This window comes from Denticeps clupeoides, chromosome 8 (assembly GCF_900700375.1).
Source record: "Denticeps clupeoides chromosome 8, fDenClu1.1, whole genome shotgun sequence".
In the NCBI taxonomy this organism is placed as follows: domain Eukaryota; kingdom Metazoa; phylum Chordata; class Actinopteri; order Clupeiformes; family Denticipitidae; genus Denticeps; species Denticeps clupeoides.
Genome location: NC_041714.1, coordinates 9,853,288 through 9,879,936, shown reverse-complemented (window position 1 = coordinate 9,879,936; position 26,649 = coordinate 9,853,288). Strand labels below are relative to the sequence as shown.

Genomic DNA, 26,649 nt, shown 5'->3' with positions numbered 1-26,649 from the left:
AATCCGAATCTCACGAGCATTAATGCTGCACCAATAAAAACATTTTATATACTAATAAACTATTTATTTATTTGATTTTTCATGTATATCACCCACATCCGCTTTATTTTGCGAATCATAGTTTTAGCGTTGCTTTTTTGGATGTTCTTTTTCTTTTTTTTTTGCATAGAAAAAAGCTATGATGTTCGGCAGCACGTTCTTTGTCCAAACTTCGCTCCTCTGTAACAAAGGACACAATTTCCAGTGAGTGTAATGGGAGCGGCGTGGCTGGCTGGCTGTCTGTCTGGCGGCGGCTGTGAGGCGCTGGCAGAGTCGCCCGCTCTAGTGCTTGTTAGCGCTGGCTTGACTGAGTATTAGAAAGTGAACCCGAAACGGCGCCGTCAGCGCAGGCTACCCTTTAGATTAGCGCACGTCTCCCGGTTCCCAGCACGTAGTTAGATCAGCTGAATGTCAGCGCGTTAAAAAAAGGAATACTTGTTAACTAATTTCCCAGAGCTCCTGCTGCTCACGCTTTAATTTGTTTTTCTGCCCCTCTCTCCTTCCCTCTCTCCTGCTCCCTCGCTTTTTTCCCCCCTCCCTCTTTTTCTGTCCACCGAAGGGGACGCCATTAAGTCGGGCTGATTTAAGGGCTGTCAACATCAACCTGTGCGACATGTGCGTTATCCTGTCAGCCAATCAGAACAATATCGACGATGCTTCACTGCAGGACAAGGAATGCATCTTGGCGTCACTCAACATCAAGTCTATGCAGTTTGATGACAGCATCGGGGTCTTGCAGGCTAATTCCCAAGGTAAGGACCGTCCTGTAATGCTGCGGCGCGCTGCCTACAGGCGACAGAGGCCTGGCAGGAGGAACATCCCGCGCTGCTGAATTTTAAACACACCACACACACCAGTTTGTCAGATGAAGGAACCTGCTGATTACTGAGTCAGGCTCACTGGTGAACATTACAGATTTTAAATGTTAGCAAATCCTTTTTTTTTTTTAATATTCCAAAAAATGAATTCTAAATATTTCATGAGCTAAAAGAAAATATATATATTTTATTTTTCCTTATCTAAATGACATTGCGCACCCTAAAGAGAAATTTTTACTGTTCCCACAGTCACCAATCAGCTGTCAGAACAAACTTAGCCACACAAATTGTTTATGAGTTTAAATAAGCATGCAGCCATCAGAATACATCATCATTATCAACCGAGCCAATCGAGGGGGGGCACTGATGTCATTCATTATCATTATCTGTCATCCCTCTTTCCTCCATTACTATTCCCCGCTTCCAAGTTGAATATAAATAATGAAGCTGATTGTAATTTAATGCTGAACGTAGCATATGGGTCTGACAGGTGTTGAGTTTTTTTTTTTTACATGTTGTTCTGCTGTTAAACCAGTTCCTCTCCTATGTATTGTAAGCCCATTTGGTGAAAATCAGGATGTGATTTAATACGCCATCGCATTTAGCTCGGGGTGTCCAGACAGAACCACTGTAAGTACACTCACTCTGTCCTATTTTGGGAAGCCGTTTAAATGAGGAAGGCGGTGGAATGTGAACATGTAGGTACAAATGAATAAATTAACAGGCCGCCGCCAGGGGAGCGTATCACAGCACAGCACAGCGTAAAGCAGGCACAGACGTGCCTCGTGCCTTCAGGGGTTTTCTCTCCCAATTCCCACCGACGCACAGGGGATCTCACCAAAAAGTTCCAACTGAGGCTAATTACAATTAAAAGCTTCCTTTAATTTATAGTATTCTTTATTTTTATTATTCTGTAACTAGAATGAATGGATTAACATTAGAATAATTTTCATATTTAGCTTTTCAACTTTATTGTTTGCAGAGTTCAATTGGTTTGGGACAAACAAATAGAAAAGCATACATAGGACAATGTACAGACGACCCCAGACCTAAGGGGCAAAGGGCAACAAAGGTCCCAGACTGTCACTTCATGGCTGTTCACATTAAAATCTATAGTAAAATAACACAAAAACAATGAAACAATTCACAAAAGTACTACAGTAATACAGTAAACAGTAAAAAGTACCTGATCAACTGATGGGTCATAAACATGCCGAATGCCGAGGAATTTCTTTTAATTTGTCAGGCTTGATGTTATTTCTAGATATACAGGATTTATATCCATACAGAACATAGTACACAGTATCCAAATGGTTACTACAATGGTTATTATTATTATTTTTAACTTATTGTCACTTTTCAGATATTGAGGGGAACTGCAGGTTCTGTGACATTTCTTCAGAACGTGATGTGATACTATGCCTGTCCTCCATGAGAGGTTCTATTCTCCTTCAGAGGATTAAAATAACACTTTTGAAGTGATGCACTTGTTCTTTGTTCTCTTCGAGTATGTTTGTGAGATTGTTTAGAGTTCAGAGTTCACATAGAAGGAGATGTAAAAGGAGTGAGGAGGTCGTAAAAAACAAATCCAACAAACATTCGGAACATTTGTTTGCCCCGTGTTTCTCTGTTGTGCAGACCTCTCGGCGGTTCCATAACCCTCGGTTGGTGTGCAATAGCACAATTGCCTCTCCCCAGAGATTCGGCTGGTTTTGACAAAGTCTCAGTTGTTCTTCGCTCGTAGAAGCACAGATTTTCCGACATTTTTGGTATTTGCATTTCGCTTTCACTGGGTGATCTGTTGCCGCAGCCACTGTTTACTGTGATGTAGTAAAAAAAAAATGAGCGGGAGCGTTTAGAGCGAGCTGTCACCCTCTGGAGAAATAAATGTCATGCTTTATGGACATTAACAAAATGATACATGTACTGTAGGAGCGCTCAGCCTGTGGCTGCCACCAATTGTCACCCCGCCTCTTTGTCAGCGGGTTTAATCACTTGAATAACCTGCGACGGGATTATTCACTTCCGACCGTGCATTTGGGGAGAAATGCCGCGCCTCGCTGTCTTGTTCCTCTGTTCCAGTAGCTATTCATGCACTCTGCCCCACGGCCCCCTAAATGTCTCAGCAGTGAAATGGCATCAGTCCCCGCCCCCGAGCCCAAGCCCCCCCACACATAGAATTTGCGATCCTTTTAAAAACTTTGTGACCTGAATATATTCCTGGCATTATGTTTGCCACGGTAGAACTATAAGCTGCCACTTTTTTTCCTTTAGTCAGCATTAAGTAATGGATGTCAAAATAGAGGCCATGCATTATGCATATAGCATTACTGATTTAAGGTGTTTACTTGTCAGCTTGAGGAAATGCAAAAATGTCAAGTCATGTGAATTCATACGCCCTGTCACCGGCACTTGTATTTCATGCCTCGGAATTGTGCAGCTTTTTTTTTCCCAGATAAAAGGTTTTCAGGATCCACTTCGGCAATTTTACGGTAACAAAATGAACAACATATAAAATTTATATCCGCAGGTTGACGGAAGACAGCAAAAATGCTAAATATGCCTCGACTGACCCTTAAAAGGAAATATCCATACTGCAATTTTTAGGCTGTCACCAAACCATTTGAGTCGTTCTGGCCCTGACGGGGGATCCTATTTTCACATCAAAAAAACTCACGCATCTGGGGAAAATATGAAAAATCTATGCAATTTTACGGTACACTTCTTGACTAAAATGATGTAAAATGTGAGCAGCAGAGGCTTGACCGGGACTTCCTATTCCCTTTTAAAGGTTTCACGCCTCCTGGAATGGACAGGTCATCTCCAGACAACAGTCCAGTACATGGCTTAGTTCGACAAGCATCCGTCACCACAGGAGCCAACATCCCCATCATCACCGAACTTGGTAAGAGCTGCCTGCACCTGTCCCATCCTCAACTAACTTACATTAACATTGGTCTGAAGGCACCATAAATGTGCTTTTTTGTTTTTTGTTTTTAATGTATTTGTGACCGTGACCCTAGAGGAGGCTGCATGCTCTAGAATAAGAGATGGAGAGGGTAGATGTGGGTCCCCAGTGGGAATCATGAAACTTTCAGATCTCAGAGGGCACTAAAAACACCAGAGACCGGCCACTCTGTCTCTCGTGACCCATTTAAGATGCAGCGTAGTAGAAGAATTGCAAGATGGGATGTAACATCAGACATTTGCACCCCCTTCACTGTGACCTCTGACCTTCACCCAGTTTATTCTCCTGAATTTCTTGTTGCATTTTCGGCACTCTTTTTCTTTTTGGCACGTCAGAATACAAAAGACAGGAGTTTTCTTTTTTACATGGTTGTGTACGATGGAGGCTGTCAGGCCGGTGCATGGCTCCATATGGTAGAGCACTCAGAAAGCAGATACTGTACAGTTACCCACCCGGCATTGACATGGTGCTCTGTTTCTCTCTCTCCTTTTCTCTTTCTCTCTCTCTTTCTCTCTGTCTCCCTCTCTTTCTCTCTGTCTCTCTCTCTCTATCTCATGTGCTTTGTTTTTCAACCTGTTTCAGTAACAATTTCCCCCTCTCGCATTGTTTTATCGTCATTAGCTAAGCCTGGCAAACTACAGCCTTTGGTTTCATTCTGTCAGGAAAAAAACAGTGGAGCCAACATACAAATGATAACTGAACTGGGTAAGCTGTGCCTTTGTCCTTTTTTATTAGTGTGATTGCTGAAGGCAATGGGGTTAAGCAAAAGACACGCTTGATCCAAAAGTCACGTCCATTTCATTGGTTCCAACCTGAACTCGTCTTCTCCCAGTTTTCTGGGCCATCACATTTTCCTCATCGACTGCAGTGTATTTTGGACCACAGTCGGACCACCCATTGATCAACTTTTCTAGTTTATTCATGACTCAGCATATAATTTCAGTTTGTACCTCAAACAAATTGGCCCAACACAACCAAAAGACCCAACACACCACAGCCACACCAATAACATTTGTGGCGTTAACATAATGCTAACAAGTTAACATGTTAACTAGCTTAAGAAAAGTTGTTTTTTTAGTTATAATTTAAATTAAGAAATTTAAGAAAAACTACCACACATTTAACCTAAACTTTTCTGTCTCCAACTTAAAAACGTTAAACCATGCAAATTGGGGATGTTACAGGGACAGCTCAGGGTTAAGTGTCTTGCTCAGGGACACAATGGTAGCAAGTGGGGTTTGAACCTGGGTCTTCTGGTTCATAGGCGAGTGTGTTACCCACTAGGCTACTACCACCCCTGATATACTGAATATTGTTACTCACACAGCAAAAATTGCCAGTGTTAATTTAACACTGCACAGAGATAATATGAGCCAACTCCAAATCAGAGTTTTTTTTTTTTTTAAGTCTGTAAAACTAATTAAACACTAATTAATGTTATCTGACAGTCACTCCACCCCTTCCCAGGTAACAAACACATATGGGTGGTACACAGGTACCAGACAGGTGGTCCATATCAACCCCATCTTAATATGAACCTAGGAACCCAGATGGGGAGCAAGATTCCCCAGCCAGCACATTCATGTGGGGCCATAGGGGTTGAATATAGGCTGGTGTGGGCTGCCCAACTGGGTCCTAGTTAATTTTGTCCGGGGGACCATGGTGGCCCCAGATGGGGAGCAAAAGTTGCCCTGATTTACCCACTGTCATGAAAAACACTTGGACCAACATGGACCTCGCTGGCATTTCTCTGTTTATATTAAAGCTTTATGCTGGACCATGTTTAGGTAAGAAGTGAAATAACTCTTGATTATTTCATTACTTCTCGTAGTTCCATGGTAAACCCACAAGGGTTCATCTGCTTTTGAGAGTTTATATTGTCTCAATCTGTATCAGAATTATATTTGTAAAACTGACTCTAATTAGTTTTAATTTACAGTGACTCCGCCCCTCCCCAGGTAACATACGGGTGGTCCATATCAACCCAACCTCAATTTGAACCCATATGAAGAGCAGGATTTACCCTGATTTACCCACCATCATGTGGGTCCATGGACCTCACTGGCTTTAAGTGGTCCACTGTTTTAAGTGGTCAAGACTGTTTATCAGTTTTATCCTTTGGATCTTAACTAGTAATACTACTTAACTATTCTTAAGAAGAGGGTTAAGGTGACATTTCATCATTTTAGGTTAATTCATAATTGCAATTGGCGCATGAATGTATCAATCAAAGGTATTTGTTACAGCTTGATTTCAAATACAATTGCACAAATACAAGAGCCCTTGTACCTTTTTATCAGTGCTTAAAAACCATTTAAAAATAATAATAATTCAAGAATAACTTACCGTGTATAGGCAAAGAAGAAGACAAGATTGAAATAGCGCCTTGAATTTTTATATTAAAATTAAATTCATGATGCATAAATACCCTTTACAACCAATCCTAAACAAACCGAATCATGAAACAACTGAAGATGCACACCTCTAAGGCTGACATCCCAACTGAAGCCAGACTACATCCAATGCATCATACCTCCACCCCTTCATCACTGGTGGCATGGTAATTCATTAGCATAATACCTTAGCCTGCTTATATGTCATAAATAATGCCATATTTCATCTTGGGCCCAACCCAAGACCATCAGTGGTGTTAGCATGAGAATGCTAATAGCCAACATGTCCCATATGAAACTAGATTTCACCCAATTCATTGTCCTTCCAAACCCAAGGCCACTGGTGGCGTTAGCAGTAGCATACTAATGTGTTACCATGAGAATGCTAATATGCTAACATGTCCCAAACGAATCCAAATTTTACTCAACATATCATAGCACCAACAAATTGCACCACAGCAATCACACTCGCATTTTCTACAGGAAATGGACTTGTCTGGTGTATTTAATTTTTCTTTTTTTCTCTGCCAAAGTGATGTTTTCTCACCTCCCTTCATCAGCTCGTCTTGATTTCTCTGGCTGCAATAAAGGCCTGCTGCTCCCATAGCATCACTCTGAATGCATTGTATTTTTTTCTAGGTTCTGCTTGAAATTGACTGTCTTGTTTTGACCTTCTTCTTTTTACGATTTTTTTTTCCTTCCACTTTTCTCTGAGCATTGCTAGGCCTTTGATCACGCTATAGTCTGTCCATGTGGCTGTTTCCATAGCATCTCCCTGCAGTTCATATTCTTTGGCCTGGACTCTTTTTCATCAGACTGTTGTCTGTATGACTGACATTTCTTTTTCTACTACTCACAGGAAGTCTTGGAAGAAATCAAATTTATATAAAAAAAAAAAAACAAGAAAAAAAGCTTGATATAAAACCTTCCTTTAAGCTGTTTATTTTTATTTATTTATTTAGACTCTGCTGGTCCTAATCTCTGAAGCATACATCTTTGAAAGGGGGCTTGAAAAAGACTTTGTGTGTGAAGCGCTGTTCAAATAGAGTGAGGTTTTCGGGGTTCTCTCTCCAAGCGCTGTCCACTGGAGCTGTGAGAGATAACCTTTGAAATGGAAGACAAGCTGCTTTACCAGCGAAACCCATCCATAACGGTTTTGAGCATGTGGTTTCCAGAAGTTGTTCATGTTATTTTCATGTCTTTGTCCTCATGAGAAGAAATCAATTTTTTGTTTTTATTTATTCATTTATTTTAATTTTTTTTTCTTTATGTAACTGTTTTTGAAAGGGTAACATGTGTCCATAGCAAAGGCGCTGCAGCAGGAAGTTAATAAACTTTTTACAGATTCATCAACATACAGCATAACCGTATACCAGATATAACAATATCTGCCCAATTCTACTGACAGTGGACTTTCTGTCACACCCATAATGCCAGTGAAATACCAGGTATTTGTATTATGTGAGTCATTGTAGAGTTTACATTAACATTTTGTCAGAAAATATTTAAATAACACTATGCTTGTTCACTATGCCCTGGTGATTTACATGCTCGCTGTCAGTACCCGATCGCAGCACGGAACGGAGCGGTAGTGGTGCGGATTGCTTCACTTAGTAAACCTGGAAGTGCGCAGCAACCGGCGGATTACTGACAGTTTGAAGGCTTGTTTTATTTTGTCTATTGGGTCTGGAATATCTTTAAAACTTTTAAACTCTATATTTAACGATTAATATTTACACTAATTTAGGATTTTTAAAAGATCTTCAGAAACCCTGCCCTGCACTCTGTGCTCTGGGTCGTGCTGCAAGTAGGCATGGTTTAGCGCAGGTGACGCAGTCTTTGGCATTTTGGCAAGGAGCGGATATTTCTGTGGTAGGCCGGTATAATCAAAATTTGGCCAAATTTATATCGCTTAACATTTATACCATGCAGCACTACTGTATATTCATGTAAAATGCCCTGCACTGTGTGAAATTGTATTTGCTTTATGAAACGGTCATTTGTACACAATAAGCAAAACTGTTTATTTGACATTTCTTACACTGTATAATTCCATAAATAGGTAGATGTGGGATAATGCAGAAATTAGGATTTTCAGACAGCAAATTTCAAAATGCATGCATGTTTATTTTAATTTTAACATAAGTCATATGAACATAATTTGCTTGATGGTTTAATTTAGTCATTTCTGTTATCAAACACTGAATTCTTTCTTACTTTCTGAAAACAGCCGTAAGAAGTTATTATACATGCTGTGTGGAAGTATGACTGTATGGACGTGTGTGTGTGTGTGTGTGTGTGTGTGTGATTGGGATGGTGGGCTGTGGGTGTGTGTGTGTGTGTTCAGCTTTCGTCTCACTCTGCCTTTCTGTGCTCCAGTGAACGACTCAAATGTTCAGTTCCTGGACCAAGACGACGATGACGACCCAGACACGGAGCTGTACCTCACCCAGCCATTCGCCTGTGGGACGGCATTCGCCGTCAGTGTGCTGGACTCACTAATGAGCGCAGTGAGTGAATGCTTCCTTTCCCTCACTGAGTGTGCACCTCCATACAGCCCCCCTTAATAAACACAAGCATGAATTAGTAACAATAGAAATAAGGGAAGGTTCTATTGTTCTCATATTGACATTAATTGTACATTGTGTACACTTTTCCTAAGCTTTATTAGGGTCTCTATTCTTAAAAAAAAAAGTACTCTAAAAATATAGACATTCATGCAGACAGGAGTGTCTGGTTTTGAAATATCTTGCATTATTTAAAAGGCAATTTAAATAAGCAGTAAAGTTAAGGCTGTATAAAACATTCTGACAATTTGTTGCATCAGGCTAATTAAAACTTACACAAGTGTCAGAAATCAGGATACTGGGTAAATGGTTCGGGGGGCCTTTTTCAGCAGCAACATTGTCTTTAATTAATAATTACTCTTTTCTCAAACACGTTGTTTGTGCTGCTGCGTGCAGGTCTGGTTTTAGCTGAAGTGACAGGCCAGAGTATCCAAAGTAGCAAGTTATACTGTTACCACCTCATCACACAGTAACTAAACTCACTGTACTGTTATATTGCATAAAGACAATGATAGGGATCAATAAATTGAACTACATATGTGGAAAGAAATAGGATTATAGCAGTCTATATATAAAAGGTCATGATGCTGCCACCTTTGATCCACAGACCATAAATTTCCCAATATGTAAATTTCCCACTTGTGGGACTAATAAAGGATCATTTTATGCAGGAGTCCATCAATGCACTTAAAACTAATTTCTGACTCATATGACTAATTTGTAATACTTCTTACTGTTACCATTACAATCACATTAGAATTTGATTATTGCATGATTAGTAACATACTGCCTAAACTTCAGATCTGCATGACTCCATGACTTAACCAGTTACCATTATTCTAGCTAAATAGTAATAGCAACACTGTTTTCCATGTTCACCTTAGATATTGTACTATCTTCTATGCTGTGCTGGATGTCAGAAGTGTTCATGTTTGACCTTAGCAGTAGGTTCCATAACTCGAGTGAATTTTAAGTCGCTGAATTTCATGATATGGCAGTAACTCAGAAGTTTCGGGAACCACAGCAGGAAACTGGACCTGTAGGAGGGGAACATTCACATTACCAGATTGGAGACCAGTACAGCTCCATCCCACCTTAAACCCCTAAAAATGGGCAAAATGGATAAAGAGCAGGGGCAGTTCAGAATTCCTGTCGTGGGTAATGAAATCCTATTATTTCACTTTAGGGGTTTTTTGTCCCCCAAAAATAATTTACATTTACAGCATTTATCTGATGCCTTTGTCTTGAGTGACTGACAATCAGCAGTTACAGGGACATCCACTCGGACATGATAAAACTAAATTTCCCACTTGTGGCTCTTATAAAGGATCCTCTCTTAATGCTTGGTTGAGGAATATTTTTAAGACTGTCACTGGGGAGAATTTAGTTGAAGTTGAAGTTGAAGTTTCAGCTACATACGTGTTAGACAGTACATAGCAAAACGAAACCACGTTTCTCCGGAACCTGGTGCTAGATGTAACTTTTAGACAATTAAACCAAGTTACATACTGACATAAAACACACGTGTGTTACACAGACAAGCTAGGCTACATAAAGTGCAAACAGGGGACACGGACAGTGCAAAAAACATGTAGACAACAATGAGACAGACAGCGCTACTTATTGTCGTGTTTGGTAAAAAGCAGTTTGAACATTTTAATTTGTTTAAGTGTCTGCACATGTTAAAACAATGATATTTTTGCATGCCTGTGTAGAAAGGTGTGTTAGCAGCACTGTCTAATTCCCTCTGCAGGAAGTGGGACAGTTTTAAAAGTACTCCAACGTGAAAATTGAACACTTCTTGTGGGCAGAAGTTAGTAAATGAAAAGCCACATTGATCAGACAGCACTGTCACCGCTAGTGACAGTCAATGGTTCAGCCATGGTTCCTCATCGAAAGTGTCAGGGGACGAGCCTTCAGGGGGCTTTATGTAGATATTTTAACAAGACACAGCAGAGCCCATGACTTTACACTAATGACACACACAGAATTCAAACGTGTCTAAACAATGTTGTCTTTTTGTTAAAAAGCAGAGCGATAAGACTACATCCCCCTTTCTGTCTCTCTCTCGCTTGACCATCACAATCCACCTCACCCGTGTGATGGCTTAATTCCAGTACCTTTCACTTTGACTGAGCTCAGAACAAAGCAGCTTTCAAGTGTGTTTCACTCCGGACAAGCTAATAGACAGCACTCATCCATCATCCGGCTCAACGGTCCTGTCATAGGCACAGAGAGATGTCACCGCCAGATGAGTGACATGGGACCCTTACTACACCACAGAGGAATGGAGGATCTGATGCGTGCTCTGTGGATCAGAATAGCCCGTCACCATTAACACTGTGATGCAGAAGGTTTTTAATGAAGCCGAAGTGTAAGATGGTGAATGCCAGAACGTGAGGATGTACAAATGTGCTGGGTGCAGGACAGTAGTGTGGACATTTTACACTCCACTGTCAGTAACAGGACAGAAGACAAGACCTGCAGTTAAATTTAGTCTGCCCCTTTCAAAGATACTTCATGCCTTTATTCATGGTGATGTCTCGAAATTGCACATCATCAAATGCTTTACCTTAAAATTACGGCTTTATGTTACTCTGCCCATGCGTCATATTATGTTACATTATGCTATGTTGTTTTATGTCAGGTTACATTACACTGTTATATTACGCTGTGTTACGCAGGGGGACATCACATCAGTCCAGGAGTAGGTCAGCGTCTGGTGACATTACATCCAAATCAACTTATCCAAGTTTTATGGAGATTTTTTTCTGTTGTGTCTGATCATTCATCGTAGTTATTCATTTCACTATTGCTGAGCATGACTGGTATGAGGGATGCATATTCACAGTGTGCAAATGTATAAAGTGTATAATGATGAGACTATAATCAGTTTTTTTTGGTGTTTCAGTAATTGTTGCTGCAATTGTTATAAATTCTTATTATTACTGGGAAATCCTGGCTTTTTGTTTTGTTAATATTTTATTTGTGATCTTATTACACTGCTTTCATGCGCATACATGTCGATTTGTACCATCACATTAATAAAACTGCATCTTTTCTTGAGTCTTGACAGAAAGATTGCTATTTATGAACATTGCTAGTGATTATATAAATAGAGAGCAGTAATTGGCCCCTTCTGTCAAGTCCCTTCTCGTTGAGCGTGAGGGGACCAGGCAGCTCGAGGTGGAGATAACAGGGAAAGCGCCACTCCTAACCCTCAGCCGTCTTTACTTGTGACTCTTAATGGTGTGTGGATGCGTCTTCTTTATCTTGTCAGACATACTTCAACGATAATATCCTCACCCTGATCCGGACACTGGTCACTGGGGGAGCCACCCCAGAGCTGGAGGCCCTGCTGGCCGAGGAGAACGCGCTGCGCGGGGGATACAGCACGCCACAGACACTGGCAAACAGGGACAGGTGTCGGGTCGCGCAGCTGGCCCTCTACGACGGGCCCTTTGCAGACTTGGGGGTAAGTGGATGTTTAAGAGGAGCCGACAGATTCTGTCACTTCCCCGACAGCGGGCGTCCCACGCTTCCCATCTCCCCCGTCCAGTAATGGGAAGTGAGGCTGCAAGCTCACACAAAACTGCTCCAATCTGTTATCCTGTCTGAGCGTGAGGATGCCTCAGTTGGTTTTAGTTTTTTTTTGTTGTTGTTCATGTAAATTATCTGACTGCCTCTCTATCGTGTCTTCAGCCTGTGTGGCATTGCGGCACGAATACCTAACCGTAGAACTTGTGTTCAGTTCTTTTTCATAAAATTACACAATTAGGAAATATTATAACCTCCATGACAGCAGTTCAGTCCACCGGTGTGACACAGCCTTGAGTATGTCACCATTTTTAAGATTGTATTCATGAATGGGGACAAATTTAGCTTCCACAATGAACAATTGTTGTATAACCTATAATACTTCAGTTGTCAGATGACCAATTTTTATATATGATGATTATTTAGTGTGCTTGCTTGCATGGCTGATAATGAATTTGGTTGTTTTCAGGACGGTGGGTGCTATGGAGACTTGTTCTGTAAAGCATTAAAAACATACAACATGCTGTGCTTTGGGATCTACAGACTACGAGATGCTCATTTGAGCAGCCCGAGCCAGTGTACCAAACGGTGAGATTAAAAACCTTCAACTGAAAATAACAATACTATTATTTACTATAAATGTAGTTTATAGGGTTATAAGCGCTGAGCCACTTATTAATACAGTGTGCTTTGTTTTAAAACGAACTGCAGGTACGTCATCACGAACCCACCGTATGAGTTCGAGCTGGTCCCCACAGACCTGATCTTCTGCCTCATGCAGTTCGACCACAACGCGGGCCAGTCCAGGACCAGCCTCTCCCACTCCTCCCACTCCTCTCATTCCTCCAGTAAGAAGAGCTCGTCCGTTCACTCCATCCCCACCGCCAATCGACAGAGCCGCAGCAAGGCCCGCGAGGCGCGCGACAAACAGAAGTAAGCAACCCGCCTGCCCCAGGCACGCCTCTCCACCTCTCTAGGCTGGGAAAGTGTGTGTGTGTGTGTGTGTGACAGATGGGGACAAGTACTGGACTAGTAAATATATCTGCATGTATGTATTTTTGTGCTCAGTGTTTGTGTGTTTGCGCCATGTGCCACTTGCATGCAGTCCCACTGCTCTTTATGCCCATCAGTGCATGACTCCATCACCAGCGAGGACCGACTCCAACCAACTCTCATTTCAGAGCAAACCCTTCTTATATACAGATGAAACATTTGTAAATATAGCCAATAATTATCTAACAAACTGATATATTTAAATTTGTATTACAGGTTTAGATTCATATGTGCCTTTGTAACCAGTACTGCTGGTACAGATGTGTGTATTTATGTAATATTTGTATATTGTTTTAATACAAATATTCTCAAATTGTGTGTATGTGTGTTTACGGATGTACAGTATTTGTTATATTATTCATAAAGGTGAGCAAATGCCCACTCAGCCGAGGGCATCGCTTACCTTTGCCATGTGCCTCATTGCCATTTGTAAAGTCAGTTGTTGTTACTATAGAAAACTGCATGGCCATATGTTATTTATTAATTCTCTTAAATTCTCTATTAGTTATTTTCTTGCTGTTTTGTACAGTATACATTAAACTAATTAGAAAGGAAAGACAGTAGCAAAAAAAACACACAACATTGTGTTGTTTAAAGTGCTTTTTGTTAGCAGTTCTCAGACATGGTTTTCAACTGCATATGTTATCTGTAAGGACAGAGTTAGTGAGAAGGCAACAATAAGAATTCTGTACAATAATCTATACACATAAGGCCATTTTTTCCTGACGCTAAATGAGACTTGAGGCGTGTTCGTTAATGTGACTTCAAGGAAGGTTTATTCATCTGCACAAATAAACATATACAAGCGAAGATGTTGCTAGTTATTGTATCTTGGAAGGGAACTAACTACCCACCCAGCTTTATCTGTTGCCGTTTAACTATTCCCGACACCCAGAAGATATTTTTACACAAATATAGTGTAGTGTCCCCCACTTTGCCTGTTCTATGCTCTGGAGATGGCAGCGGAAATCACAAATATGAACGTGATGTCAGTGAACATGCCCCATACCCCTCATTAGAACCGGGAAAATATGGCCCGTAAATTTGAAATGACGACGTTTTTTCCATAGTTGCAGGTAGGGCTATTTGCTCATCGCAGGGGTTGTGTGTGACACGTCATTTGCCTTAACTCTTGTAAAACTTACTTAGCTTACTTTTTTTTCTAAAGTGCAACAAGGATGAATAGAATGGGCCAAGGTACGCACGTTACTGATTCTGCATGACATGGCACCGTCATGGGTCCGATCATAACGTTGTTCTCTGTGGAGCACTGTTATGAAGGGAGACTTTCTTTTCTTCCTCTCTCATTTGTTTCTGTTTCTGTGAGAGGAAAACACACCTTTGTTATTTCTATTTGATTTTTTTTTTGCTTTCGGACAGAAAGCAAATTGGCTGCAACTCCTGATTCTGCTCACACTCAGGATCACACAAGCATTGCATGCAGATGATCATCTCCCCTTCTTCTGCTGTTTTACTTACTTCACTTCCCTGAGTTCATAAGATCATTTCTGTTCTGATTTATTCCCTCCCTTTTAGTTTTCCTTGGTATTTCTCTAGTTTTATTTCTGTGTTTCTGTTTTTAATATAAGGGAGACTTGCACTGTGTGATGATGTGTCTGATGGTATGTTTGCATACCTTAGATGCGATCTGGTCTGTCAGGAGGCTCATAAAATCCACAAAGTTCATTAAGTTCATTTGACCTTGGAGTTGAGGCATCGTCACCTGAAAAGGGTGAAATCCCCCCCCAGTAGAAATCTCATCATGCTGTTAAATGCAGGACCAAGCATGACAGAAATGAGGTCGAATGAGGTTGGAGTTCCCAGCCTTCGTCTCCAAATCCCCGTTCCTAAGCCGGTGGTTTGATCCACGTGTGGCTGAGCGGGGGGGCTTGCGTTGACACCCCACATCAAACGGCCGCGCCGTGACACTCAGCCCCACAGCCATTGGCTGCCTGACACCCGGAGGTGTGCAGCATATTTCAACTTTAAATTACATGTTCAAGTGTGAGGGCGGAATGACAACAAAAACGAGCGTGTGGAGCACCCGCTCAACCCCACCCCCCCACTTTTGGCACCTTTTCTGCATGCAAGATCCTCTGTATTGTAAAATATTAAAGAATATTGGATCACTGCAGATCGCTTTTTGTGATTTTGGATTTGTGATTTTTTTATTTAGATGACTGTTTTTAGGATGACTGAATGAAGCAAATACTAATTTCTCTCTTCTCCATCCCCTATCTCCCACCCGGCCCCCCGCAGAAAAGAAATGGTTTACAGATGAGCCGGACAATTCCTACCCAAGGAACATTCAAATCAAGCCTATGAGCACTCACATGGCCAATCAAATCAATCAGTACAAATCCACTAGCAGCCTGATCCCACCAATCAGAGAAGTTGAAGACGAATGCTGAACTCAAGACCTTCGATGGCGAGCTGGGACATTTCTTTTTTGGGTTTTTGATGCGCCACGTGAAGGGACGGTGATGAAGATGATTAGGAAACGGATCGCTGTGTTTCTCCCCCTTGTGCCAGATATCAAGGGTGTGACATCAAGGCAAACTGAATGGGACCTTCTATGTGAATACCTTTAAATGTAACTTCCATGTTTTTTGGGGGAAATTTATTTTATTTATAAATGTATACATAGAGATGTATAAAATTGACAATCAAGTGAGGATTGTACAGCCCCCCCAAACACTTTTTTTTTAATTAGTTTGAGCATCCAAAAACCTGTAATCCTTTTGCAATAGTTTTGTTTGTGACCAGACTCCATAGCTCTGCAGTTATGGAGGATGACGGGCACCTCACTTCCCAAAGATTCTCAGAAAACAACCCGATTGGCCAACACTGTCTTTTTTTTTTTTTTTTTTGGTATCCCATGTCGGCTTCTTTTCTATTTGCACTAATACTGATCAAGTTATTTTATGAATGACTTGAGACATCAACACGTCACCCAGACCATCTGTGTCATGGACAGAGTGTCACCTGCTGGCGTGACTGGACTCGGGGTGTGGGGCTTAGGGTAGTTTCTTGTTACACTGTTAATGTAATGCCTGGAGGGGCGGGGGGGTGTGCATTTGCTGCAGCCCTGTCTCGAGGGGCTTAATACTGCATCCCACCTTCGGCCTGCATGGAGTGTTCTGGACGTACAGGGGTCCCGGCCCACCTGTACCTCGGCATAATGCCAGGGTACGCGTGGCCTCTACATCGGCATCCACGTTTGGCAATATGTTCTGCGTAAATGCACTATTTCTGTTCTTGTCTCCACCTCGCTCGTCCGTCTGCTGACGAATTTCTGTTTTAAGACACCTCCATCACTAACTTGTGACTGCTGATCAGTGTGCTACTAAAGTACTAAACTACTAGTGACCCAGCTGTGACCGAGCTCTGTTTCCATGGCAACGACACCCCAACCTATAGCCAACAAACCCCAACCCAAACTACTCAAAATGCCACATCATTCGCAAAGTGGGCATCAGGGTCCTCCTTTGACCGTAGCCACTGCCTGGCACCGGGCTGGCACAGGGGGCATAGGCATGCTTGGATGTTCCCCTTGTCCAGCTCTGAAGCTGCTGCCCGCCCTGTCAACAGGGGGGCGGGCTTAGGGGGCGTGGTCACGGTAGCCGAGCTCGCTCACAGTTGGTTAATGCTGCTGATACTGATGGGGAATGTACTCCCCGCATTATGCCTGTAGTCTTGCCTGATATAAACTCTTAGGACGCCTCCCTGATCAGCGCCTTGATGGCGACGCCTGGGAATCCAAGCACCGCCGCAAGTCCTCCGACGGATTTATACATACTTACATACTTCTTTTATATCCACATGAACATAATCATTTTGTACTTATTTTTATACATATCAGAGAAACTTTATTTCTAAATTTAGCATTATCTTGAATTACATCTTTAGGAAAATTATATAGAAATACCCTCTGATAGAGTAAAACTTCACCCAATGGTACAGTACACAGAAAATGACAAAAGGGACAAATAATTATACGTCCTGTACCAGGTGCAGACATTAATATTTTAAATGTGCATTATGAATATTTCTCATTTGCATCATTTGCAATCGAGAGGAAAATGTAATTTTTCGGTGTTCATTTAAGAGGGGTGGGGGGTGGGGGTCACATCTACTCTCTCTGTTCTGAGAGTGGCATCAGATTTATTTTTAGTATAGATATTGACCTAAATTAGGTCTTGTAAAATGGGAGGGAAAGTATTCTCATGTGCACATGCATTTATTTCTCTTTTCTGTGTCTCTCTCTCTATTTCTGTCTCAAAACAAGAAGAAAAAAAGAACATTTAGTGCTTCAGAATTGTGTGAGAGAAACACCTATGGGTCATAATGCAGTGAAGTAATAGCCATAAAAGTGTAGACGAAAGAAACACATCACTAGAGTTTCCATATTTGATGAAGAAAAAGAAAATAATAATAATAATAATAATAAGGTGTTACATGGTGTTGAAATCTGTTCTGTACATTATGCCCATTCTAGACCATCTGGTTCTCTCCTGCAGAATGATCTCAGCTTTAATGTCTTTCAGCTGGAGCCGTGGCTCCCGCCGCCACCGCCGCCGGCCAGACTTTGTCCTGAAGTGAATATTTGAATTGTGGTTACATCGGTGTTACACTTTTGTAGCAAGTAGACTTCTTTCAAAAATAATGTGAGTAATGTATGTATAATTGGATTTGTCGATAACATACTTGCTAGCCTGAAAGAAAAATGGAATTAAGATCAATTTTTTGGGACATTTAATTATGATATATTGGAGCTTGGGGGGTTGAAAAAAAATCGTCACATTTCATTTCTTGTGTGAGGTCCTTTTCCTGTAATGAAACACCCACAGGTTCATCATTATTATATAGGCAGTGAGTGAGATGTGGGAAAAGCGGGTGCAGTTTCATCTCAACATATCAACAGTCAAGCTAAAAAAAAGGCAGCACCATGTCCAGCTCATCTGCACCAACATCCTGAAACTGTATCACTTTTGGTGATTTATTTTTTTTTTTTATTTTAATCAGTGTTTACATTCCACTTTGTCATTTTATTTTACCGTAGTAATGTTCACTGTATTGACTTGTTTACAGAGTATTTTTATTAGAGATAACCAAGGGACATCTAACAAGAAACTCTAAAAGGCAATACTTATAACACCCTCATCCCCAAAGAAATGTTGAATGGCAACATGAAACAGATTTTTTTTATATATAGAATTACAGAGTTTATTTGTGATTGACGTTGGAGCACAAACCTACACAGTCATGAAAAGTGCCATGGAGAGTGTTCACATCTATGCATGGTTCAGACATTTCCTCCATTAAGGTCATGCTGGCGCAGAGAACATCCAGGCCACCAGTGCCTCTGTGCCAGCAGTGTGCCAGGCAGTGTCTTAGTGCCAAAGGAGGACCCTGAAAATAAAAAGTCCCACTAAAGCGAAAAGTGGCATTCATGAGAAATGTGTTGTTCCCTTTCGATTCCCACGCAGACACCGAGGACGTGAGAAATGTCTGAACCATGATGATGGAGCGCCACTCACGTTCTTCTCTCTGTGTAAAGTCCACTCTGTAGAAATGAGGGGGCACCGTCTTGTACACCGCCAGCGACTGCTGTGAAAGGTGGAGGACGATTACGGCGGGAACTGTACAGAACACTGGGGGTTTAAAGTCTTAAGTTGAGCTAGTGATATAAAACCGAAATCAGGACATGCACTGGACTCACACAGACAAGCTATTGGCACATGATCATTACAGGAAAATGGAGGTAAGCGTGGTGTTTAGACTGAGCTGTGTAATAACAGAGAAAATGATGGTGCTGAGTTGACATACCTGAATCTGTCAAATATAACCTGCTGATAAATATACTGTCTTGTACAAAAAGTTTGTACATAAATTGTACATGGTTTCTTTTTGTATTTTCTCAGAATTAAAAATTGATGTATTTGTGTTCTACACCCTGCTGGCTTCTTACTTTGTTCTGATTGACCATACTTCCATCTTAGTAAACCAGGGTTATTACAGTTCGCTAAAAAAAAAAATAGAATGAACTAATTAACGATGACTATTGATGCAACACACAGTAAAACAAACTGCAGACAAAAGCGTTTTCCCCTCCTAACTTGCACGACCACTTCTGGAAATAAAGGGTTTGGTCAATCACATTTGATGTCCATATTTTCAGCTTTCATCAAAGGTTTAAAATCTGAAAGCCTAAAACAAAATGAGTCAGAAGAAAACTAAAAAAATAAAAAAAAGTGAAATGATTGATAAAATAAAATACTAAGCACAGATTGAACCACAGATGGATTTATATACTTCAATCCCAAAGCAGTGTCTAATCCGGGTGTCACCTTAAATAATTCAGTTTAAAATTAGAATTCATATTTTTATATAATGGGTAAATTAGCATACAGTGTCTCGTATTTCACAGTAACCTAGTGAATACATAATTACTGAATAATAATAATAATAATGTGATGGGTGGATTATTTCTCCCCTTTATTTTGCTATGAAAGCTGGAGCGGATGAAGTGAGGTGGAAATGGAGCAGAAGTTGAGCTGGAGTCAGATGGGGTGGGGGCACCCAGGGCAGCTAAAATTGATGGCTTGTTAGTGGGGACTGGCCTCTTTGTGAGATGTTTTCAAAATGATTGATTTACAATAAAGTGGCTCCTGGTGTGTGCACAGAGGCGGAGCTGATTCTGATCGATTCGGCCGAAATTGATTGATCAGCCATTTAACTTGGCAGCATGTTTACCAGGAGAACCCATGCAGGACCTGATCTTCCAGCATGAACACGCATTTAAGTGTTCCTGCCCCCTCCTCGAGCAGCATTTACCCACAGTAGCGTGAATAATTCTGCCTATGAAGAGTTTTACACACCAAATTCCACCATCTTACCATGTCGACCATCACTGTTACTGCGTTTAAAATTCCAACATCAGTGCGTTTAGAATATGGTGGGGGGGGAAACACAATTTAATAATAATGAAATATAAATGCTGAAAATAAGACATTCTTCAAATATGATCTACAATCAAACACAGGATTCAACATAAGGACGCATTCAGCTTATTTACACACTGTGTACTTTTTTAATTAAACCACTCTATTTATTATTTTATATGTTTATTTGTCCTGGCTCACCCCGTCACCAAGAAATACACTGTCACCTGCGTCCTCAGTGGCTGGGTTTAAGTGTAGCTGCTGGGCACCATTCATGATAGATGGAGGCTTGGCGAGGCACAGTCAGGGTGACGAGCAGAGAACGGGTGACGGGTCCTTTGTTTTTCGACCCTTCAGTATGTAAGTGTAATAATGACAGAGGGCCATTAGCTCTCCGCACGTCTGACCTTCTGTTCAGACGGCTGCAGCGGGGCTCTCGGCGAAGGAGCCTCCCCGCTCTGCTGGAACAAAAGCACTCGAGCCATCAGCCCGGCAAATCATCCGGCAGCGGACACTTCAGCCTGTCCTTTAGGATAATTGTTGATGAAAACAGCAGCATGCCGCTCTCACCTTGGGACACGGCGGCCCCATCACGCGGCTTATTAGCGATTTTACACACCGAGTCGCACCTCTGGCCTGTCAGGATGCCAATAATATTTACTGGGGGCCCCTGGGTGGCTCTGATTCCACCGATTCGCCTGACAGCGCCTTCATCCTCAGACGCCCCCCACCCGCCTGATGCAGGAACAGGGAGACGCTCCTGGCCGTGAACCAGGCAGGGAGAAGAAGCCCCCCCCCTCCTCACCGGGAACATCTCAGAGTAAATAACACCAATGCTTTACTCCTTCGTGGTAATGAGACTTTCAGGAATCCGAGTCTTAAAGAAGCTTTATGGGGTGGAGCTGATGAAGAGGGGTCATTGTGGGCCACGGCGTCCAAAAACAAAATCAAAAACTATTTTCTAGCTGGTTTGTCAGGCAGGTAAACAAAACAGGGAAATTTCAGGCATCGAACTGGGCCAATCGATGCGGCGTAATGGCGGTCAGAGGGCGGGTCGTCGGCGTGACATGGGCTGAAATTAATTTCAAGTCTTCCAGAGTAAATACGTTCCTTCTCGTCTCCACCAAGCATTCACACACCACTCACCCTCAGGTACCCTCGGAACCCCCCTGCTCAGGCGTGATAATAGTTTCCATGACGATTTGGGCGCTACTCGCTGTGCCGCTGCCACTGTGGATAAACAGTGATCCTTTACAAAAACAAGAAGGTCATTACAGCGCCTTGTCAAATCAATGTTGAGAGCGTCCCGCCTGATTAAGCCGTCGCCTCTCGGCGCTGACACTGTGTCAATAGTGGCGGGGCGTCGGCGCACACTCAGATGATTGGAGTGAAATGCCCATCAGTCAGGGGAGCTGAGGTGGACTAATGATTCCCTGTGCTGCCTATTAGAAGTACATGACAACTCAATCCTGCTCAGCCAGACGGGCCGAGAGAGAGAGAGAGAGAGAGAGAGGGGCGGGAAAGAAGAAGAAGCTGAGAAACGGGGGGAGATGTGACCTTGTAGCATCATCTGAAGCTGAAGGAAATCGGCGCCAACAGAGGCTGATCTGTACCTGAGGTGATTAACAGAATCAGAGCAGAAGCTAATTCTTATTTTCCCTTCCTTTTGGTCATTAATGACTTGAAGTTGGGGCGTTATGGGACGAATAACGCCTTTCCTCATTGACCTTCGACCTGAGATCACTGAGTAGCTTTCTTTTACCTGAAGACCAAAAAAAAAGGTGAAATACTGTCTCTGATTTCAATTCTCTTTTGTGTTTAATGTTCATTAACAACTTCATGCGCTAAATGACATTAACACTTCAGGGCTTTTACTTTTGTATCTGTTTATTTTTTTGCAAATAAATTGAATTGGTGCAGCACGCTGAATCGTAAAGCTCATACATTATTCCACAGTTTTAGCGACTAATTTAAGGAGACATCTTAAAATGTCCCTTTCCGGGGCGAAGGCGTCGGTGGCGCCGGTCAGTTCTGCTGTGTCTGTGGATATTTTCCTGTCTGCGGCGTGGGGGGACGGGTTCTCTGGGGAATAATATCATTTTCCTGTAGAGCAGCCCTTATTGAAACAGAAAATGCAATTTGCAGCGAACGCGCCGGGCGTCCTGACGCTCCGCTCCTCCTCATTAATAACGGCCCACAACACAGCGGCCCCGCACGCCGGCAGCCTCAATTCAACATGGAGGGGATCCTTTACGCCCCGCCCCCCCAGTGCACATTTTTCTACCCAGAACCCAGATTATTATTTGTACACAGAGGGCGAGGGAGGACCCATCAGGATTACACCCGCAGATTCAACGTTTCATACGCTGGGAAAGTGAGGCCCCTGGGGGGCCGTCCCCGGGTCCCTGAACGTACTCGGGCCCCTCAATGTGTCCGTGTCTGTCAAGGTGGCAGCGCAACACATCTTCCTCTCCACCTTTTCTACACCATTAGCTGCTGTGGAATGTCAGGCTGTGTGTCACCATCATCAGATGGGGCCAGACCTTCCACCGTCCCCGACAGACGTGGGGCCACAAGGTCACAGTAAGTACAGAGAACCTCAACTCAGAGACGCTGATGTGACAAATCCATCCAAAGTGCGAAAATGGAGAGGACGGCCCCTCCTTGTCAACTGTACATCAGATCCCCGATGGGCGTTTGCTGCACGTTTAGCGGCGAGGCCAGAAACGGCCGTTCCCCTGGCAACACTGCAAATGTGAGCAAATGCCAATATTTCCACCACTGTCTCCTGCTGCCGTGCATCCGATTTCTGAAGTCAAGCATCTCAAATACAAGCCCTGGGCTTGTTGGGTGAATACACACACACACACACACACACACAATCCAGAGCACCTGCTGCTGGAAAAAAACTCACATTGATTCACTTCTTCGAAAATGACTCACTGGAACCCATTTCCTTAACCTGCTAATGTCACCGAGGCGCATTTACACCTTTATTGTCACATGCATTAGTATTATAGCTGTTTATGTGCGACACAATAATATTCTTTAAATATTCATTCCAAATAAGCAGCATGGTGACCAGGCCATGCTTTATGGGCCACTTCCCATCCGTTGTGCCTTGTTCTGCTTTACAGCGGAACAAATAACAGCATCCAGAGCGGCTCCTCACCCCTCTGGTAGTAAACCCAGATTTACGGCCACGCGCTATAATTTAGCATTATTCATTCGCTCCGTCGGTAGCACACAGGGGCTTAATAGAAATGCCAGCATGCTCGCTGATTTACTTAGTAAAATTTTCATCCCAAGGTTGGGGCCGTGCATGATTGGAGAGTGGCAGCGGAGCAGGAATCCATGCATTATGTAGCAGTAGCTGACGTGACCTTGAGCCGTCACGGCCCGCGCCGTACATCAGGGCTGCCGCGACCTTCCCCCGGCCGCCGCGGATACGTCTGATGTGCTTAGCTGTGTTTTACACATCATTACTGATGCTCTGCATGGCCCGGGCTCATTTTATTTGGTCATCCATTGCGGGGGCCGGCGGAGCGACTTTGGAAAGCGGGACCATTTACAAAAACCCAGGGCCCATCAGACGGGGCCACAGGGCGCTATTAATAATGCCAGAACACGGTGAGCCGGAACAAGCAGCCGCGACCAGTTGAGATGGATTTAGCCGGGTGGGATCGCGAACAGAACCGTCCCGGTTCTACAGACACAGAGAGGCGTGGTCACATGAATTACGACAAGCAGCAAATAATCTCATCTTCTGTTTTTTTAAACCTATAAATCACCTCCGTATTAAATACATACTTCAATGTATTATTTGCAGCTTTACAGAGTTAAACAACAAAAACATCCACATTCCTGTATTCTTGAATGACTGTAAATAATATTCTAATAAACTCAGATACTTTATTTTAATGATCATCATTTCTTTTGCTTTATGTGTAAAATATGTTTTTGATTAAAGGCTTCTCGTGTTGACGAATTTTCTGAGATGTAGACTGTGTTCACAGTTTCCGTGGTAAAATTCAATTTTCCCACACTGTTGGACGGGATTAAAAAAATCGATGGGTTGGAGTAATGTTTGCAGCCTGGGTCTGGGTCTAATTGGTTCGCTTATCCAAGTTTTACAATCAAAACTGACAGTCCATTCCCCACCCCGGCTGAAGAAATTGCTTTGTTTTTTGTTTTTTTCAGTCTAGTGAGTTTGCAAAACAGCAAGAAAATATAATATTTCATCATTTATCTAGGGCTCTGAATGGGCAAGTGGGCTTAGAAGCAGTGCATCGTGGGAATTAATTGCGGGGAGGACTGATGGCCATTCCTGCTGTTAAAGGAAATGATCGGGGAACAGTATTCGGGATTTTTCCCGAGCGTGAGTCCATTTTGATATAATTGGTAGCAGAATTATTTATGACATTAATTGCCACATTATCGACTGCCTGTCAGGCCGGGTGGCAGTCTGTCCATCCTTCTTAGCACAAAGAGCCAGCTCAGCCTAAAGCAGACTGACAAGCTAATTACAGCGTCTTAGCCCTCAGTGACAAATGTTACTCATCTGAAACCGCGCCGGAAATAAGAGCCCCACCCCTAAAACCCCCAACCCGCGTCCCCTGCTCTCTTCTGAGGAGGTGCTGGCGACACCCAAACACACACACACACACACACACACACACACAGGTCAGCTTTTTCTGTCAATCACCGGGGGCGTGTCCTGGGATATTTCCTCATGAAAATATAACTGTGATAAAAGTGTACGACACTGTGACACTCTGCATCGTCACACACGTCATATCATTCACCATGAGCAGTGACAGTGACAATCTGTTCACAATACGTATGCTACAGTACATTATAACAGCAACACCAAATCACAAAAAGATGTTTATAACAAACTTACAAAACCAGAATAATTCATTTATTTACTCTTGATAATAAACAAATTGAGATTCATGCACCGTACAGCAGGTCTGGGTCTGCGAAACGTCACCCGTGTTAACATCTAAGAGGTTCATGTCCCACCTACTCTCATTTAACCGTAGTTCTGTCCTGGGAATTAGTTTGCAGACGATCGCTTATTTGGAAGCGCTACTGAAGACTCGTACTTAAGACGGTGATGAAATGCCTGACATGGAATGTTGTTTGTGGTGTAAAAGCGTAAGCGGGCGTGTCGCGGGGTCTCCTTCCAGCTCGGGCCCTGGTTAACTGTAATGTAACGCCGCGTATCCCCCGTATGGCCCAGCTGCGGTGATGCTACTTTGTTTTGTGCTGCAGCTTGTGGGCCAGGTTGTTACCGACTCACAGCCTGGAGCGAAACTAATAAATTTCACTCTTCCGTCCCCTCTGCTGTAAACTCTAATGCGTCTGAAACGCGGAGAGAATCCCACCACACCACCTACAACATGACAGGAGCAAAGCAAGCCGATTCCTCGCCAGTTTCGGCAGTTTCTGAGCCGCGACGCACCTCCTGCCTCCTCTCCTCCGTTACGGTGACGGCCGGAGCCGGGAAGCTGCTGATGTGTCCTGATGAGGTGCCACGCCACGTCATCGCCAGAGCCCGCCCACGGCCCGCCACGCCAGACGGGTCACTCAGGTCAGCGCCCACAGGTTGTTCTGCGGCTCACGCTTTAATTATTCGTCGCTGGCGCTCCCCGCTTCCCCCTCTCCTCCATCTCTCCCTCGTTTCTTCTCCTCCTCCTCCTCCTCCTCCTCTTCATGCAGGCGTATGTCAGCATATGTCTTCCCAGCTTGCACTTCCTCCTACCCATAATGCTGTTTATATTTGTGAAAAGCCCGCTCGAGATGAGGCCCTGACGAGGATGGGAAGTGACACACACCAAACTCGGTATGTCCCCCAGCCAGCAACGCCAGCTTGGGTGCTGTCAATTCCAGCTACATCAGCCACAGTGGCTCAATGGCAGCGTCTGTGACACATGTCACAAAGTTTTAAATGTCTCTTCTTTTCATCAGGATGGCTCTGGCGAAGGCAGCCAGGGGAGAGATGACATTTACTGTGGTTGGGGGTAGGTGGGAAAGGGGGTGGAGGGGAGGACTTGTGGCTCCCTCTTCCTGCCTCCTGCAGCTGTCACTCCCGGTTTCCTCTGAGCATATCAAAACACGGACAAATAAACCCTGTCACTCCCAAACGCTGCCACTAGTGACCATGCTAAAGAACGGGGTGCCACCAGGAGTACAGGGCACACAGGAGCACAAAGGGAAGGAGATCTGTGAATTCACCTAAAACACCAACACAGTCAGGATTAATACAACTAGAATAATAGGGAAAAGGCGCCCGGGGAGCAGTGTGTGGGGACGGTGCTTCGCTCA

The 26,649-nt window shown here is 43.1% G+C and overlaps 1 protein-coding gene across 34 annotated transcripts in view; it reads left to right on the top strand.

The window, feature by feature from the left end:
• Positions 1-19,327, top strand: part of kcnma1a (potassium large conductance calcium-activated channel, subfamily M, alpha member 1a) — a 139,405-nt gene extending 120,078 nt beyond the window's left edge. For 21 of the 34 annotated variants that reach the window (XM_028988366.1, XM_028988350.1, XM_028988353.1 and 18 more), the window contains 8 exons: positions 599-791; positions 3,649-3,762; positions 8,598-8,728; positions 12,066-12,260; positions 12,792-12,910; positions 13,034-13,255; positions 14,544-14,572; positions 15,635-15,786. In XM_028988366.1, the coding sequence (XP_028844199.1) occupies positions 599-791; positions 3,649-3,762; positions 8,598-8,728; positions 12,066-12,260; positions 12,792-12,910; positions 13,034-13,255; positions 14,544-14,572; positions 15,635-15,786 (1,155 nt within the window). The other 13 variants (XM_028988364.1, XM_028988378.1, XM_028988377.1 and 10 more) reach the window with 5 other exon arrangements.
• Positions 19,328-26,649: the final 7,322 nt, after the last annotated feature.